Below are 18,172 nucleotides of genomic sequence, written 5' to 3'. Positions count from 1 at the left end.
TGTTTTTGCAGTAGTTCATGGTTAATGACAATTTAATTAGCTTGAGCTAGGCTAGGATACTTTTAAAAGTGAAAAAAGGGGTGTTTTCGTCCACGTTGTTTTTGGCAATGGGGCATCCAAGTCGATAATGAGAGCCGTTAAACATAGTCTAAGATTATATGAAATTTTATGAAAATCGAAATTCACAATTCACCCTTTTTTCTTTAACCGAAAATCTCTAACGCTGGTGATAAAAACCTAAATAGTTAGTACTCAAGGTTCCAAGTTCAAAACCTAATTGTTTCATATTTTTAGCTAAGTTTATTTTTTTAAAAAAATAAATAAAATATATAGCATGCTATCTTTCTCTCGCTAGGCAAATACTGTTGAAAACAAATAAAATTTGATTCCTAAAAATTCCAAATAGCTAAAATTATGTTGAACGTTGCCGATTGTCGGTTTAGATACTCCTCGGCTGAAATGAAAAGACTAGCGAACAAATTAAGACTAGTGAAGCTGACCACGACAAAGCTGCAATCATAATGAAAAATCAAACCGTGTAGTAGTCATCAAGATGTTTTTTTTTTTTGGAGAGATAGATAGCACGCTGTCCGCTTCGTTTATTTCATTTAGAAATAAACTTAGCTAGAAATGTGAATCAACTATGATTCGAACTTGGGTCTCGGGTACCAACCACCAAGCCCTTTGCCACTTGCTCTAGGGATGATCTCGGGTAGTCATCAAGATGTTATCTTGTAATTGGGAATCTCCATGCATTTAGTATGATCTATTTATTTTTTGTTCATTATTTCTGATAATTGACACGAAGCCCATTACTGATCAAATGAGACCTAACATGAAACAATTAATTAATTACAGATCATATTGCTTTCTCCTAATTGATCATGTTAGCCCAATCCGTAGAAATATTTTGCCTACCAAATAAATGACTAAAAGGTGGATCATTATCAAGAGATTCAAAATATGAGACCCCCGGTAGTCCGAGCCTAACAAGTACGTTAAGACTTGGGAGGTGGAATGTGAGACCTAGATAGTTCCATATACGAAAAATAATAGGACTAAAACTCTTAATCTGACTATAATATTTTGGATGGCGGTTAGATTTAAGAGATTGAGAGAGTTAAGCGTATTAGGACTAGAGTAGTCCTAGAATAGATGACTTCCTAAAAAGTGAAGCGACACACAAAACCTTATTTAGGAATTTGAAGAACGTGAGAGTAGGAACCGAGTATACAATTACCTCATTTAGGAATTTGAAGAACGTGATCTTATCGAATTAAATCGAACCGCGCACTCCAACGGTCAAGCACAAGATCACATAATGAAAATTGCACAAATTTCTGCAACCCAAATACTATCTCCACAGCAAGTTGAGAAAGATCTCAGGTTGTTGATTTTCTCTATCAAAGGAACCCTTTCAGGAGAAAATTCTCGGCTCATCGATGGTGATCCTGTTGGAAAATCGTCTATTCTATTAGCAGAAATTAATCCTTTTAAATATTTTGGTTTGTAAACATTTAAATCACTCTTTGGAAAAAGCGCATGCAAGAATTAATGGCAAAATACTTTATAAAAATAAAATGTTCATATCAGACTCGTGGGTCAAGATGCGTTAGGCACTGTCCTAAAAACAAGATTGCCACTACATGTATTCAGTGATCACTTCTCGCGATACAACGACCATGAGCTACCGCGTTTGCATGTTTCCAACGTAGCACAACACGAACCAAATAGACTTTCAGAGATCCAGAAAATAGAGTAAATCTTAAAAAGAAGAGTAAAGCTCAGTGAAGGTTAGTATCAAACTCAGAGGAGAGTGTAGTAGAAGATGTACATATCCCCTCCTACAACCTTATTCCTATATACGTTTGGTTGCAGCGGCTCTACGGAGGCAACAAATAGAGGGGGATAGGTAAGGTTTAAGTGCAGGTAAACCGAACCGTATAGCCGAAGACTGCGCTCGGCCCGGCCCGGCTCATGCTTGTGCCACACGCGCATGCGTGTGCTTAGTGGGGTGTACCATTCTCATTATCAGCTAAGCAAGTGACATACAGATGGAGTATATAACGCACTCCTACATGTCATAAATTTTTCATGTGAGACTAAGCTAATATGTAGTAAGTGATGCACAAGCTCTCAGATATAGCCTATTTGATTTTGGACCACCCAGAAAGCCCGCAGGCCAAAATGAAATTCTAAATCACAAGTTCAGAAATAAATACCAACAATCCAAAACCCGATTCAAAAACCAGTGAAAAATTTCAAAGCTGACGAGATCTCTCAGCACTTGTTTACTGCAGATTTAACTTAACATCACAAAGCACAACTCTATTTCTATGCAACTTTGTACAATTCAGAGTATAGGCAACAGAACTTTACTAACCTGACATATAAATAGCATTACAACATATTAGTTAATACAAGATTTGCGACGCAAACAATGCAACAGAGTCCAATCTATCTAACAAACAACTATAATCGCAGCGTCCAAGCGTCTTTACTTATGCATCAATTTAATAACTACAACTAAAACACAACAAAACTCACCATGATCATTGAATTGCCATCCAGTACATCGACATCCATCCTTTTGCTCAAGAATGTGGTAATCAATAGGTTTCACCACTGGAGTGGCAAAACTTTAATCTTCAAATTCGATAAAGTTTGTAACTTCCTGCATATTGTCGCTTGTAATTGATGCACACTAATTCCTTATCTCCTTTCTTGTAGCCTCTACTGATCTATCCAGCGAACGGCAATAAGCTTTTGTACTTCGGCACCTTTTTTGTCCCTAATTCACCATCTAGATTGCACGGTCAGCGCCGTTTTCACCTGCACTACTGCCCTTTCAATCTTACATAGGTAAATAGCTCTAAGTGGAATTAAGAGATGAAGATGTAGTATCTAGTTTGATGTCACCTTTTGCGTTTACTCTTTGATGCAGTCGAGGACGACAGGCTGGTGTGCCAATTTCTCTTTCTTTGATTAATGAACCAATTGTTGATCTGCTTCAGCTGCAATCCTGTTTCCTGCACCAGCCTTGCTTTGTCGTCCTCCTGAAAAAGCCAATGAAACAGGTAAGAGCAGAAGTAATATCACAAAACGACATACAAGGAACAACAAACAGAAAATTGAAAGGCTAAATTATCGAAATAGACGCCTATACTTTCCTCATTTCAACTACCGCCTGATAACATACTCTAATCTCAAGTCAAAATATAAGATGATGTTGAATTAGGATGCAGAGATCGATCTAAGTTGGCAACTTTTTGTACACTTTTTTTTCTCCCATTCATGTAGTTCTTAATCATGCGTAATGTACAGCATCTGGTAACCCAATCCATTAAGTTTCGGATTTAAATTTTATGATTCATCCTAAACTTCTGGGACTTATTAAAATATTTTAGCCAAAAATCAATAGATGAAAATACAACAAAAGAACTTCGCAGACAACTATTTATCGCTTACTGTTGGGTAGGGCCATTTAGAGTGTGCCTGCCACCAGGCTTTTAGAACAGAAGTGGTATCTCCAGGAAGCTTTCCGGCTCTTCTTTTGCGAAGGATCTCTTCTCTAATGTCCACGATCTTCTCTTTATACCCCTGAAAAGTCCACAAAGTTTAATAGATAGCCTCCGCATGAACAAAGTGCTATTGAATGTAGAGCTGTTACCTGCTTCAGTTCATGCTTCAGCTCTTGTCTAACGCGCTCCATCAAGCAACGCTCGGTCTCCGTAGGAACAAGAGGGCCAAAGCCCATGCTATCCGGTCCATCAAAACCTTGATCGAAAAGGTTGGTATCGCTATCTGCCTGTTCATCATCATCATCGGACATGGTAGCACCTGAGCCTTCACCAGGAGAGACACCTGCAGTGTGACAAAATTTCCTTTAGTGACATATAGCAACCATTCAGAGAGAAAGGACATCCATCATTAAAAAGAAAAAAGAGAAATTACAATAGGTAAAACATGGACTCTAAAAGGCAAGTAGGCAATAGATGAACAGATAATATAGTGGCATATCCACATAATATTTCCTTCTTTTTTCGATGCATTGCATACCAATATACAGTCGAATTTAATCAACTTCATAAATAAACTTGAAACATGAATTTCTTTAATTTATGCATAATCCGGTTTAGATTGGATTCTAATGGATAACTAAACCTTACATAACAACATCCTACCATTAAATGTGCAAATCATTTCGGCTTTGAACCGGAATAAAATTGCATGGATTGAACCAAGAATATAAGTTAAAACAATATCGCATAAGATTTCATAAATATAAATTTACCTGTAACTATAAAGGAAACTACAGATATTGGCAACTTCCCCATAGAAAAGAGCAGTGAATCAATGAAGTCCGTAGCAAGAAAATGAAAATAAAATACTAGTTTGCAGAGCTTTCAGTGTGTACATTTCCATATGTATAAAGTTATCTGATTCTAAGAAGATTTCGCTCACGCATTGATTGTATCTGTGGAAGGTTGTAAACTTGTAATCATCCAGCACAAGAATTTGCAAACAGCTATGTTCCGCACGACGGGGGCGACAGAATCCAGATTAAAGCTCCTTAAAATAGAATTTTTGAAATTTCGGTAGAAAAGTATCTGATTTTGTTCAGAGGGTTATATCTCCACTGAGCAAACTAATAAAAGGAAGTATTAAACATGCATACAAATCTAAGGTACTACGATATCAGCTGTTGACACGCCTATTGTATTGGAGAATTCATGTATCAAAGATATGAAGTAAATCACTTCTATTGGTTTAACCAAGATCGGGAAATTACCTGTCAAATTTTGCAGAGATTGCTCGAGTTCCCAGCAAGCCATTACTGCTTCCATCGCATGAACACGAACATGCTGTTGAAGTTGCTCTTTGAATGAACAGAGTAACAAAACATAATGCGTCTAGCAACACAACGAAAAGGAAATAGAGTCAATCATGCCCACAAAAAGAAAACCAATCTCTGTTATGCAAAAAACAATATGATGCAGGAAACTTCCATGAATATCTATTAATATAAGTTCCATACTCCTTACCATATCTACATAATCCAATAGGTCAATAAGAACAAGAATTCTGATGTCTTTCTGTTTCTGATTGAAGAGTAAGAATTTGATGTCATTCTTGATCTCAATAAATTAGCTTCCTTGATCTCAGTAAATTAGCTTGGAATACAATCCATGAACAGCAATTTGTTTTCTAAATGCAGAACTTCAAGATTGTTGGTCCAAACACTTGCATCAGTTTCAAACTTCCAATAACTTTATTGTTTTAAACAGCCTTTACCTCACAAGAACACCATATTTTCTGAGCTATTCATACTCATATTTTTAATTGCATGTTCCTCATATAACGCTGCTTGCTGTTCGAGCCTTAAATAGTGCACTTTATTACTTTTTTAAGGATGATTTTATCCTTCCTCTACCTTGACTTGTTCATTAGGATCAATTGCACATTTGGTCCTCAAATTATGAGGCTAGTGACACTTTGGTCCTCAAATTTTAATTTGTTGTAATTTTTTGCTAGAACTTTTTGAATTGTTGCAATCAAATCTTATAACCTAATTTAGTTAACTAAATATTTGATACATCGCTAATGTAGAGCTGATGTAGTAGTATTGTGATTGATTATGCGTCAATAATTAAGATGTCACATAACTTTTACATCAATAATGCGCTGAAATTTAGTCAACTACATTCGCTTGTGAGACTTGACTGCAACAATTTTGAAAGTTCCGAGCCAGAAATTACAATAAATTAAAGTTTGAGGATTGAAATATCACGTCTCATAGTTTGAGGACCAAACGTGCAATTTACCCTTTTCATACATGGAAGAGATATTAGTGTTGGAAATAGTATTTTGTCTCTCTCAACAAAAAGTAAAGAAATCAAAGTATTCACATCAGACAAAGCACTAGAGTAGTGAATGATTAATCGATGCCAGGCATTATATCTAAATACATTCACACCAAATTTCCCCATTGTACTGGACCCATTAATCTAGACACTAGACTTTGTATTTTTCATTATCTTGAGCAATACCACTATCTTTGATATAAAATTTAATTTTTTTTAAAAATTTTTTATGCAATATTTATTTTCACCTATTAATTTTGAGAATACTTGTTTACTAGGCAAATAATGTCAAAAAACTAAAATTTAGTTTTTAGATACTTCTAATAGTGCATATTAGGTTTAATGGAACCAATCGTTGATTCATATGTTCCATCATCGATAATAATTTTCAATCATATTCTAGCTAGATTCTCTTTCTAATAGTATAGATCATGTCTAATGGAACTGACCATCGATTCAGATATTTGATCATCAAAAGAAAATTACAGTAATACTCTAGCTCGACTCTCTCCCCCCGTCTCTCTCTCTCTCAGGAGCTTCTAAAGAGCCATTGTTTGCTATGGTAAGTCATGGTGGTTTCCACTATAACATTGCCGCTTTGAGTCCTACAGAAGCCACTTCATGCAAAAGTTTTTGATTGAGGACTACTATACTAAAGAGGGCAAGAATTTTTGGACATGTCACACAAGCTCAATTTGTGATTCATAAGGATCTAGGTTAGATCTGATTTGAATAATATTTGGCACACAACTTAGTTCTATAAAAGAATGTTGGGTCTACTTAACGGAAAACAGAGCCCAGTAATCCATAACGACGCATACAAACTATAAGAGGCCATAATTTCAAACGTGACAAAATATATTCAACTTATTCAGATAGCCAAATGCTTGACAAACAAAAGGTCTTAAGTTTTTGTTGCAACAACATGTGAACTTCCAGCTTTCGAACATTGAACCTACAAAAAGTTTCTTCTCCTCCTGCAACTAAAATATGCTTTTAGAGTTTTAATGAGAAAAAGCTATTGGTGCTTCTTTAATTAAACCACTGGCAAAAATTCTGGTCGGACAATACAGGTTCAAATAGGATTCGTTGGTAAAATTATTGTACATGAATTTGTGCACTCCAGATCTTAGCTCGGTCACTTTTTAAGTTGTTTAACACAAGTGCTCCCGCAAACCATTTTGCTTCACCCACAAAGCAACCAAGCACCCTCCTCTTCATTTTACAGAAACTATTATCAAAATAACCTAACATTTGTCGAATCGTTGGCGCTAACCATTAATCCCAAAAGCTTGAGCTGTTAAAAATACGCAACCAATTCAATTAAAGAGCACAGATACAACGCCCCACGGATCTCGATTGTGACTCGGCCCAACCAGCCTCATGCTACTTCGAATATGACACGGCCCATCCAGTCTCACGCCATTTTGAATATGACTCGGCCAATATGGCCTCCCGCCACATGATAGGATTCTGGCCCATTTAAGCCAACAACATTCACTGCTCGTACCTAGCGTAGTTAGCTAAAGGCTTAATGGTTGGTCACCGAGATCCCAAGTTCGAAGCCTAGTTGCTTCACATTTTCAAATAAGTTCAATTCTAAAAAATAACCGAAGCAAATAGTTTGCTACTTTTTTCTCTCTTTAAAGGAATAAAAAAAACTAACATTCATCATTCTAGTAAGACCATTAGTCGAGAATAAATTCACACCCACTTCCGTTTCAGACCCAAGAACAACCACAAGATACCAAAAGGGAAAATATCTAAGAAGCTAACTAAATAAGAAGCTAACTAAATAGTTCACTCTTTCAGTATGTAATTAACACATACCTCTATCATAATGGTATAAGTATTAAACACAATGCTAGACGAGAGAGAGGCTTCCTACTATTATCTATTAAAAAAAAAAAAATCAAATGTCTAGTAATAGTACTTTAACACTTTCATCAATAAATTATTTACTTATTTATGTCATTAATTAAATGAAACTTATGATATCAAGAGGCTGAATACTAGCTTTCATACTGAGTTATCTAAAAGATGCTTTGATACTTTCTAAGGTTCTGTTTGGTTGTCGGGATAAGATATTAAATGATAGCCTATCCTGTATTAAGATTTTCTTGTGCAATTGAAAGCTACGAGCTTAATTCTTTATCCTGAAGGCTCTATTTGGATATTGGAATAAATTATCCTTGAATAACTTATTAAGCAGGGTTTTTTTTTGTTATTGGATGAACAAAGCTTGATTTTTGCTTCTGAAACTTCTTGTCTTTCATGATTTGGTAGGATAACATATTTCATATACAAAGTAATTTATCTTATTTTTGAAAAATTAATTAGAAAGTGGAATATATTATTCTAAACGTTTGATCATATTTCTCAGGAGCTTTTGGGTTACTAAGCCTACAAAATCTTTTAAATATAAAAATAGGCATTCATAATTTTTATTTGTAAAAATAGGCTGATAAAAGGGGTGAATCATATACCGCTTTCTAAAAGCAGTGAATGATTCACCACTTTTATCTTAATTTATATATTTCCTACATCCAAACTTCAAAAAATGTATAATATTAAAGACTAATAATGGTTTTAATCCTTTGAAGAAAGCGGTAAATGATTTACCACATTTAAAATGTGGTAATTCATTTACCGTATAGACCTAGTTTTGTAAATAAATTTTTTAGAGGACTATTTTTATAATTATAGTATTTTCTAAGGCTATTAATAAGAAATTTCTATTTCTCATCTACCAAATACTACAACTTCTTGAATAAATCAAAGGTATATTCGGAATAAGATATTCATGTATGCAAACAATGGCGTAAAAGGTATTGATATCTATGATTTAATAGAATAATATATTTTAACTGTGAAGTAATATTCCAACAAAATTGACTTAAAAGGTCGAATATGGTATCCATTCTAGGCATTTGGTCACACTCCTTATCTTCCAAGCATTATATGCTTCTAGAGTAAATCAAAAAGATTTACCGAATAAGATATTCCTGCATTCAAAGGGAGATAACCTAATCCAAAAGTGCAGGCTATTGGGTGGAGATACTCTCTGTATTATATAGGCTATGCTCTACTAGCATGCGGCATAGACCCAATGTGATTACTTAAAACCTACATATTAATCCGCAACTAATATCCTTAACCCGAAAGGGCAAGGATACGTGACATAAACCTAATCCATGGTGGGGCATCTCGCTTCCCAGAAGGGTCACCCATTCTAAAACTACTCTATTCCTAAAACGCTAAACACTCTTAACTTTTTGGGCCTAACCACTACTCAAGATGTTATAGTCGGATTAAGATGTTTAGCCCAATTATGTCTTACATATAGAATTATTTTAAATTCTAGAAATGTCACATTCCTTCCTTCTTTATTACCTGGCATTCTCGTCAGACTCAAACACACTCATAAGTAACAGGCAATGTGAGACTCGTCTCGCTAAACTTGTCATTCAGATCCTGACTTAACCGATTATTTTCAGACTTTGGCTTAGCCTATCAATTAGATCGTGACTCAGCCGAAACTATCTCAGACTTCCGGCTGGTTATTGGCTCTGATACCAACTTTGATGCCCCACTTCCTAGGAAGGTCACCTATCCTAGAACTACTCTAAGGGTGTGTTTGGTTCGAAGTCAGATCGGAATTGGAATTGGAATGAGAATAAGCTGAAAACGGAATCGAAATGATTCATTACCTCATTCTGTTTGGTTCGCAACCTGAATCGGAATCAGAATGAACCAATTCCATTGTCGGTGTTTGGTTCAGATAGATACTAGAAACGTAATCAAATTAATATGACAATTTTATCTTTATAATATATTAGTTTAAATTCAAATCGAAAATTAAATATTAAAAATATAGGTCAAAATTTTAAAATGATGTCAAAGTTTTAAATATAATTTTTTGAAAAATTAAAATTTGAAATTGAATGGGTAATTCAAAATATAAAACTAAATTTTGATTTATTCAAATTCAAACTTAAAATTATAATTTTAATTTCAATTTGAAACCATAAATTTAATTTAAATTTGAAATTAAATTTGAATAAAATTTTAGATTTTAAATTAATTTATAAATTAGATTCGAAATGCTCAATTGAATTTTAATTTTTAATTTAAGTTTAAATTAAAATCTAAATTTATAAATATAATTTTTAAACTTAAACTTATGTTTTTAATTAAAAAATAAGCTTAAAAAGTTAAATTTAATCTGAACAAATTCATTATGTCCAGATTCAATTTCCAATCCGGCCTCCAAGGCCGGATTGAAAAATGGGGTAATTGGGGAGATTCTCATTCACCTGGGAATCGAAATTGGAATGGGAATCTTGTATGCTAAACACGGACAAACAGATTCGTCCATTCCGATTCCGATTCCAAGGTGAATAATAGGCGAACCAAACACACCCTAACTCTAGAATGCTTAATCCTTTTAACGTCTTGAGACTAACCATTATCCAAAATGATATAACCGGGTTAAGATGTTTAGTGCTATAGTATCGTATATATATAAAACTATTCCAAATTCCGGAAGTGTCACAAATGCACTAGGCGCTACTAGCATGTGGTATGGACCCAATCGCTCGAACCAACATAACATGAACCCAATCTACATACTAGACACGACTAGCATACTGTTGAATATAAATATTAGGGTGCGTTTGGTTCGCATTATGAAAAATTACTAGGAATAAAAGATATTCGAGAATCTTATTCCTATTCATCCTATTACTAAGAATGTGGAATTCCTGTGTTTGGTTCGCACGGTAATATTAATTAGCCATGTTATTTAATATTGCAAAAAATATACAATTAATTAATTAATTTATTTAATTAATTTTAGATAATGTTTCCAAAAGTTTCAACATCTTTTTAGAAAAAAGGGAGAGGGGTATAAGTTAGAGAGAGAGAGCATAATTTAAAAAATAGAAAGAAAAATATAGTCAAAATTAGAGGGAGTGAGATAGTTGAAATTTTAGAAAGAGAGAGAGAGAGAGAAAGCTTAGTTTAGAGAGAGAAAAAAAAGTTGAATTTTAGAGAGAAAAATAAGTTTAGAGAGAGATATAAGGTTAGAGTGTAAAGAAAAATAATATCAATTAGCCGGCGGGTAGGAAGAAAGAAAGAAATTAGACATATTATGATTACCCCAATCCATTAATATGAGGATACCCACCCTTCCTCAAGGGAATGAGATTAGTACTTTGGGGTGAATCTTATATTACCAACTAGATTACTTAGTGCGTTTAGCCAAACACCGTCATATTTTTTTATTCCCATTAGATTACTAGGAATCTTTAAAAGATAGCGCGAACCAAACGCACCCTTAAAGGGATAATATCTAATATACCTTTCAAAACTTCCAAAATATCTAATATACTCCTGATTAACCAAAATAACTTTGTTGATTTTCAAAAATTCTTTCAAATATACCCCTAACTCTCGAGTATACTAATAAGATTGAGATTTAGAAGAGAGTATTTTAAGAATAGTGGGGTGAATTTAAAAATTTTGAGTAGCAGTGAGGGGTATATATATGCAAAAAATCCAATAGTAAAAATATTGTTCTATAAAAAGCTTAAACTTTTAGAAAATTATGATTATTTCACATAATTTAATATAGTAAGCTTTTAAAAAATAATAATTATTTCATATAATTTAACATAGTATCAAAACGGATGGCCCTGAATTTACTCCTTAGACTTATTTAAGTCTTACGCCACGAGGCCAGACACAAATTAACTAGGGGAGTGCGAATGCCCAATTCAAAGGCTTAAGCTACCAGGAAAAAATACTCTCTATCTTATATTTTGTATCCTATAATAAAAGATTATTATTATTACTTCTAGGACAAACACGGACAAAAAAAAAAAAATTGATAGGATAGAAATAGTGGTAATAGCACTGACCATGAAGTGATCGAGGCCCCTGTCGACGGCGTCGGCTCCGTCGCCGAGGACGGAGTACCTGGCGACGACGTGGTGCGACTGGGCCAGCTGCGCGTCGATCCGGGGGAGCTGGTCGACCGGCGTCGCCACCCGCAGGCACGCCACGTGCGCCGACAGCAGCTGCTCGAACAGCGGGTGCCGCACGATCTCCCCCTTCTCCCTCCGCCGCCCTCCGCCGCCCTCCGCCGCCTCCTCCTCCCCGTCGCCGCCGCCGCCGCCGTGGTGGTGGCGGAGCAGCCACGCGGGCCCCCCGCCGCCTCCGCCTCCGCCGCCGTCGCCGTCGTCGTCGTGGTCCGCGTAGATCATGTCGTGGGAGACGGGGTGGTTGGGGTACGACGCCGCCATGGTCGTCGTCGTCGTCGGCGGGGCTCGGGTCGTCCAACAAGGCGTTTTTCCCCCTTGTCGCACGTAAATCGCTTGTGTGTACGGGGATTGGGGAGGAGACGACGAGGAGGAGGAGAGCGTTGAAACTTTTGGAGAAAGAGAGCACGAGTCACAGTTTATGAAATAATAATAATAATAATAATAATAATAATGCAATGGTATTTACACACCTAACATAAATTCCAGAAAAAAAAACCCTCTCTACTTTTGCACTTTTTAAGTAGCATATGGTTTAAAGTGTATCAATTTAGTATTCATAGTTTTTTTTTCTATTTATTATTTTCTCTACTATTTCTTTTTCGTTAAATTAGTCACAAAGTTAAAACGAAAAAAAAATAAAGTAAATATTTGATAAACTTAGATGAGATATCTGAAGTTTTTTTTAATATAATTTAACGAAATATTAATGGAGGAGCGTAAATTATACGAAATGTTAAAACTAAAGGTTCGTAGTAACGGCCCACACAACATCAGGGACTTTGTTAAAATTTTTATTTTAATGCTGAAACATTTTTTAAATGGAATATGATAATATGAATTTTTAAAAATATCTTACCTCACATTTTTGTATTCCATGGAAAATTTTTGATGTATTATGCCACATATCTATTAATATTTTTTTTTCTCTTATATGTTTATTTTAATTATTTAATTAAGAAAATTATTGAAAAAATTATAATGAGATTGAACCGTGAGTATAGATTTTCTGCATAACCACGTGCAGAAAACTTTGCGCATCATGACTATTCCGCCGCTATGATCGACAAAATTAGTGGGCACAGTCTGATATAAATGACGCATTCATATAATTGCATTGTATAGCAGGATTAGTCTCGTGTATAAAAAATTTTTAGTGTAGAGTTATACTTGATTTGTTCTCTCAAAATGTGATAGAAATAAATATGATGCAAACATAATTTTTTTTAATTGATAAATCAAGATAATAATAACAATAATTGAGCAATATAATCCGTACACTTTTTCAGGGTGTAAATTATACATTGTACCTATTTATTGGCCGGATTATTTATGAGATGTGTGTGTGTGTGTATATAAATGTATATATAGCATTTTTCTAAAAAAAAAAAACCGGGAACCGGTTTAACGAGCGGAGATTTTGAGAGAATCGGCCGGTGGATGGGCTTCGCGCCGCCGAAGTACGATTTGACACGAATCGGACGGTTAGTGTTTGGCCAAGTCGCTCGCGAGGCGTGGGGTTGCGTTGCGGACGAGCGTTCCGATCGAGAAGCGCGCGAGGCAAGGGGGAATGATGGGTCCTTTTCAGGACAGCACCAACCGTACACGTGTCGCACCTTCCGAGGCCAGGACCACATGTGGGGACCACTATCTGACAAGTCACGCCGAAGACGTAGCCAATGGAAGATCTCCACGTGGAACGAAACGGCTCGACGGCTCGGGTGGCTTCGAGTAATTACTGCATGGACCCTGTGCACCACATCAGCCGTGGGCAACGGAAGTTTCCTCCTATTTCAATTACTCTAATTTATTACAATATATGAATCCCCAATAGCTTTTGCCACGTGATAATTTTTTCTTTACTTTTGCTAATCTTCTTTTAAACCAATCCACGTCTCTAAATCTCTAAACCAAACCGCCTCAACGTTTCCCCTCCCCTCTTTGAGTCATTTTTTCCTTTCTTCCGTTGCAATTTTTTCATTAATGAAGCAAATATATAAGCAATGAACTTTTCTATTTTCATTAATGAAGCAATGAACCGTCCGTCACAATATTTTCATTAATGAAGTAAATATATAAGCAATGAACAGAGTTATTCGTGTCCCTACGACTATTCCTTTTCCTTACATTTCCCCACTTTCCGTTTTTACATTTTTGCTGCTGCTAGGAATCCCAAAAGAGAGATCGCAGGAAAGATCCCCAACTCTCATTCCACCTTTGTCGCCGATCCTCTTGCTACCGCCTCTGTCGTTGTACTTTCCAGAGGGTCTAAAGCTCTTATCTTTGATCGAAAATATGTCCGATCGAGATGGTGTGCAGCCATGGAAGGCGGGATCTTCAGAATAGAACTGGTGGTGCCCTCCGCCCTGCCGATAATGGCCTGCAGAAAGAAAACACCGCAAATGATGAGGATAAGGATAAATCGACACCGAAAATGGCTTCAGATTTGGCCGAAAAACCTCAAATCTGAGAGGAGTTTTTGCAACGGACAACAATAGCGGTGGCGGCGAAGGCGACGCCAAGCACTGCCCCGCCACAATCGTCGTCTCCGAACTCCCTTACTCATTCAAGTCCTCATAGGTTCTTCCTTTGCCCAATTCATCTTCTTCTTCGACAATTTTCACAAATTAGGGTTTCACTTTGATGGTGAAAGGAGGGGGATTTGATTGCTTTTGTTTTCATTGGTGTATTTAGTTGGAGGAGGTTTTTACTTTTTACCAAGGAGGGTCCTCTGAGGCGCTACTTCCTGGTTACTCAAAAGGGTAAGTAACTCAGATTGTTTGTGATTTTGTCGTCTAATTTTTATGCAAGGCAGAAGATTTTCTTTTATTTCTTTCTTTATGTTGGAATTTGTGTTGTCATTTATATGAAAATTTGCTTCTTTCATTTGAAGTGCCACAATGATTTACTTAGTTTCCAATTTATTAGTTATTTGTATAATTTGTTTTTTTTTGTGTCTGTTTGTAATTCAAGCTCCGAAATAAGCCATGGTTTTGGCTTCGTCAATTATGAGTATGATGATTTCTTCTTTATTTCTCTTTAGCCTTGATAGTATAAAAAAAAAAAGAAAAATAATGTATATAAAGAAACATAAATAAAGTTTACTTAAAAATTAGAAAAAGAGAGTGTAAGAGAATTGTAAGAACAAGCAATTATTTTATAAAAAAAAGTATGACAAAGAATTTGCAATTATTTTATAAGTTAAATTATTTTAGAGCTCTTATATAATCCCTACTCCCACACGCTTGATCGCTCCTTCCTCAGGAAAAGGAAAGAACTATATATAACTCTAAAATGAGTGTATGGTTTATATAAAAAAATTTAAGCCTTCAATTATTTTTTTAATAAATATAACTTAATTGTGCTAATATGTTCATGCATTTTCTTTTCTAGCTTCATGGAATATGAAAATATGCCTTATTTTGATTTTTTTTTTTTTGAATTGTATATCTTTATATTTTATTCTCTATAAATTTTTAATTCTACAATAGTTATCCGAAGCAACGCGCGGGTCCCTGCACTAGTAATATTTAAACAGGAACCCTTCTCTATGGGACCCACTAAACCGAAAATACGGAGAGGGGGAAAGAGAGAGAGATGACCAGCATAGAGAGAGGGACCCACAGGCCGAAAACAGCGGGATCCACACCAAAAACGCGGAGTGACTGTAGAAGGAGTTTTCGGTTGGCCCTTTAATATATTGGTATTGATAAGGGATGACGAAAATTATTTTTCGGCTTGAAAAATTATTTTTTATGTATTTGTTTAGCAGTAAAAATATATTTTGGAAAATTATTTTTACAATTTGAAAAAAATGGAAAATTTTATTTTTCATCAATTTTCGACTTCGGCGGAAAATGAAAACTCAAGCCATGTAAAATTTTTTTCATTCATTTTTTCCAGCGTACCAAACAAATGTGATTGTTTTTTCTCTCAATCAAATAAATATTGATAAAAATCACTTTTTCTTTCCTACAAACCTAGTACAAAATGCAAAACTTTTTTTTCCATGAAATTTTTTTTTGCGGTTTTATGTACAACCAAATACCTCGGAAGGTAAAAATATATAAAACTTATCTCAACAATAAATTATTTAGGTTTGAATACCTAATTTTAAAAATTTTAATTTTACTATTTGATCTTTTAATTTATTTGATTTGAGTCAATTAGTAATTTTTTAATTTAAAAAATGTAAAGGCCAATTTGCATAAAAAATTTATTAGTTTTGAGCGTTTGCAAAAATAGGCTATCTTTTTGAATTTTGCAAATTCGGACCGAATTTTAAGAAAACTAACCAAAACATCCTTATTCCTTTTTCTCTCTCCTTTCTTTTTCCCTCGTTCTCTTTTTTGTCTTTCTCTCCAAAGAGGGCAGCTAAGGCGGAGGCACCCACCTCGCCTCTGTCCTACGCGACCTCGCCTTCATCCGCACACCCTCCTTCTGCGTTTCTCGCCTCCGACTCCGCTATCACGAGCCTTTTTTTTCTATGTAACTCTTCTCCACAGCCTCCCCAACTCTTTACAACAGTAAAGAGGGCAATCCTTTTCCTCTCATTTATTATCTCATTCTTGTTCTTTTTCTCTTCGACTCCTCTCTACCGCTTCCGCAATTCTCCACGATAGTAACGAGGACAGTGTCGTATCCTTTTTCCCTCCTTCGCCGCCGCAGGGACTGACGCCAGTGCTCGAGAAGGAAAACTCAGAGCGAGTGCGGGTGAGAGCGGAGCTGAGAAAAAAAATGCAGAAAATAAAAAATAAAAAGAATAAAGAATAAAGTATAAAATATAAAAAAAATATTTTTTTCTACACGAAAAATGAAGAATCAGAGAGAGAAGAAAAAGATGATGAAGTTGCACTATTTCAGGAGAACATTGCAATGCTTTAGAAAAACTTTGCACTATTTTAGTGAAAACTTACACTCTTTGAGAGAAAAATTATACTTTTAGATGAAAGTTGCACTCTTTGAATAAAAGTTGTATTTTTTGGCCAAAAATTATATTATTTCTTCTCCTCCTCTTTCTTCCCCTTCCTCTTTGTCTTCGTGTGTTTCTTATGTGTCCATTTCTTCTTCGCCCTCTACCTCCGTCGGCAGATTCTCCACCATCGTCTCTGCCCTGCGTGCCCTCGCCCATGCTCACGCACCCCTTAGGCCCTCACCCTCGTCGCCTCCAAGCTCGTTGGGGCCGTACCACGACCTTCTTTTTTTTTCTCTCTAACCCTCTTCCACCACCGGAGAGGAAAATAAAAAGGGTTGGATAGAGATGGGCGGAGGATTTGCCGATGGAGATGGAGGGCAAATAAGATATGGGCACAGAAGAAACACACGAGAACAAAGAAGAAAAAGAAGAAGAAATAGGAGGATGAGAAACAATATAATTTTTGCCCAGAAAGTGCAACTTTTATTCAAAAAGTGCAATTTTCGTTAAAAAAAGTATACTTTTTTTTTTTTCAAAAAGTGTAATTTTTCTCTCAAAGCAAGTTTTTTCTAAAACAGTACAATATTGTCTTGAAACAGTACAACGTTTCTTTGAAATAGTGCAACTTTATCATCTTCTTCTTTTCTCTCCGATTTTTTATTTTTCTTATAGAAAAATTTTTTTTTCTTTATATTTTATTCTTCATTTTTTTATTTTTTGCATTTTTGTTTTCGGCTCTACTCTCGCCCACATTCACCCCGAGTCCTCCTTCTTCCGTGCCAGCGTTGGTGCCTGTGCTGGCAAAAGTAGAGGAAGAGGATACAGCATTGTCCTCGTTATTGTCGTGGAGGGTCGCGGAGGCGATGGAGAGGGGTCGAAGAGAAAAAAAAAAGAACTAAAGAAAAAAGAAGAGGAAGAGGATGTGGCGTTATCCTCTTTACTATTGTAAAGAGCTAGGGAGGCGATGGAGAAAGATCGAAAAGAAAAAAAAAAGAAGAAGGTCACGGCATGGCCTCGGCGGGATTGGAGGCGAGAAAGNGTGGAGCGTCGTAGAAGCGATAGAGTAGGGTCGAAGAGAAAAAACAAAGAACAAGAGAAAAAATGAAAGAAAGAGGACGTGACGTTGCCCTTTTTATTGTCGTGGAGCGTCGTAGAAGCGATAGAGTAGGGTCGAAGAGAAAAAACAAAGAACGAGAGAAAAAATGAGAGAAAAATGACGTGACGTTGCCCTTTTTATTGTTGTAAAGAGCTAGGGAGGCGATGGAGAAAGATCGAAAAGAAAAAAAAAAGAAGAAGGTCACGGCATGGCCTCGGCGGGATTGGAGGCGAGAAAGGCGAATCGAGGGTGCGCG

At 35.8% G+C, this 18,172-nt stretch overlaps 1 protein-coding gene and 1 long non-coding RNA gene across 5 annotated transcripts; one reads left to right on the top strand and one right to left on the bottom strand.

Annotated features, from left to right (window-relative positions):
* LOC109706537 (homeobox protein knotted-1-like LET12) lies at nt 2,302–12,339 on the bottom strand. 4 transcript variants are annotated; one of them, XM_020227446.1, is made up of 6 exons: nt 11,786–12,339; nt 4,793–4,913; nt 3,671–3,864; nt 3,469–3,600; nt 2,920–3,056; nt 2,302–2,837 (listed from the first exon to the last, which is right to left on the bottom strand). In XM_020227446.1, the coding sequence occupies exons 1-6, from the start codon at nt 12,167–12,169 to the stop codon at nt 2,804–2,806; spliced, it is 1,002 nt and encodes a 333-aa protein (XP_020083035.1). In that variant the 5' UTR covers nt 12,170–12,339; the 3' UTR covers nt 2,302–2,803. The 4 variants fall into 4 exon arrangements, with proteins under 4 accessions (XP_020083035.1, XP_020083036.1, XP_020083038.1 ...); XM_020227447.1 differs by having other exon boundaries at nt 2,302–2,832; XM_020227449.1 differs by having other exon boundaries at nt 2,302–2,840; nt 4,793–4,865.
* On the top strand, nt 14,099–14,790 carry LOC109723723. The gene is made up of 2 exons (XR_002219734.1): nt 14,099–14,485; nt 14,600–14,790. It is a non-coding gene; the product is annotated as an uncharacterized LOC109723723 (long non-coding RNA).

This window comes from Ananas comosus, linkage group 2 (assembly GCF_001540865.1).
Source record: "Ananas comosus cultivar F153 linkage group 2, ASM154086v1, whole genome shotgun sequence".
NCBI classification, from domain to species: domain Eukaryota; kingdom Viridiplantae; phylum Streptophyta; class Magnoliopsida; order Poales; family Bromeliaceae; genus Ananas; species Ananas comosus.
The sequence above is the reverse complement of the archived record's forward strand: the minus strand, read 5'-3'. Positions and strand labels throughout refer to the sequence as shown.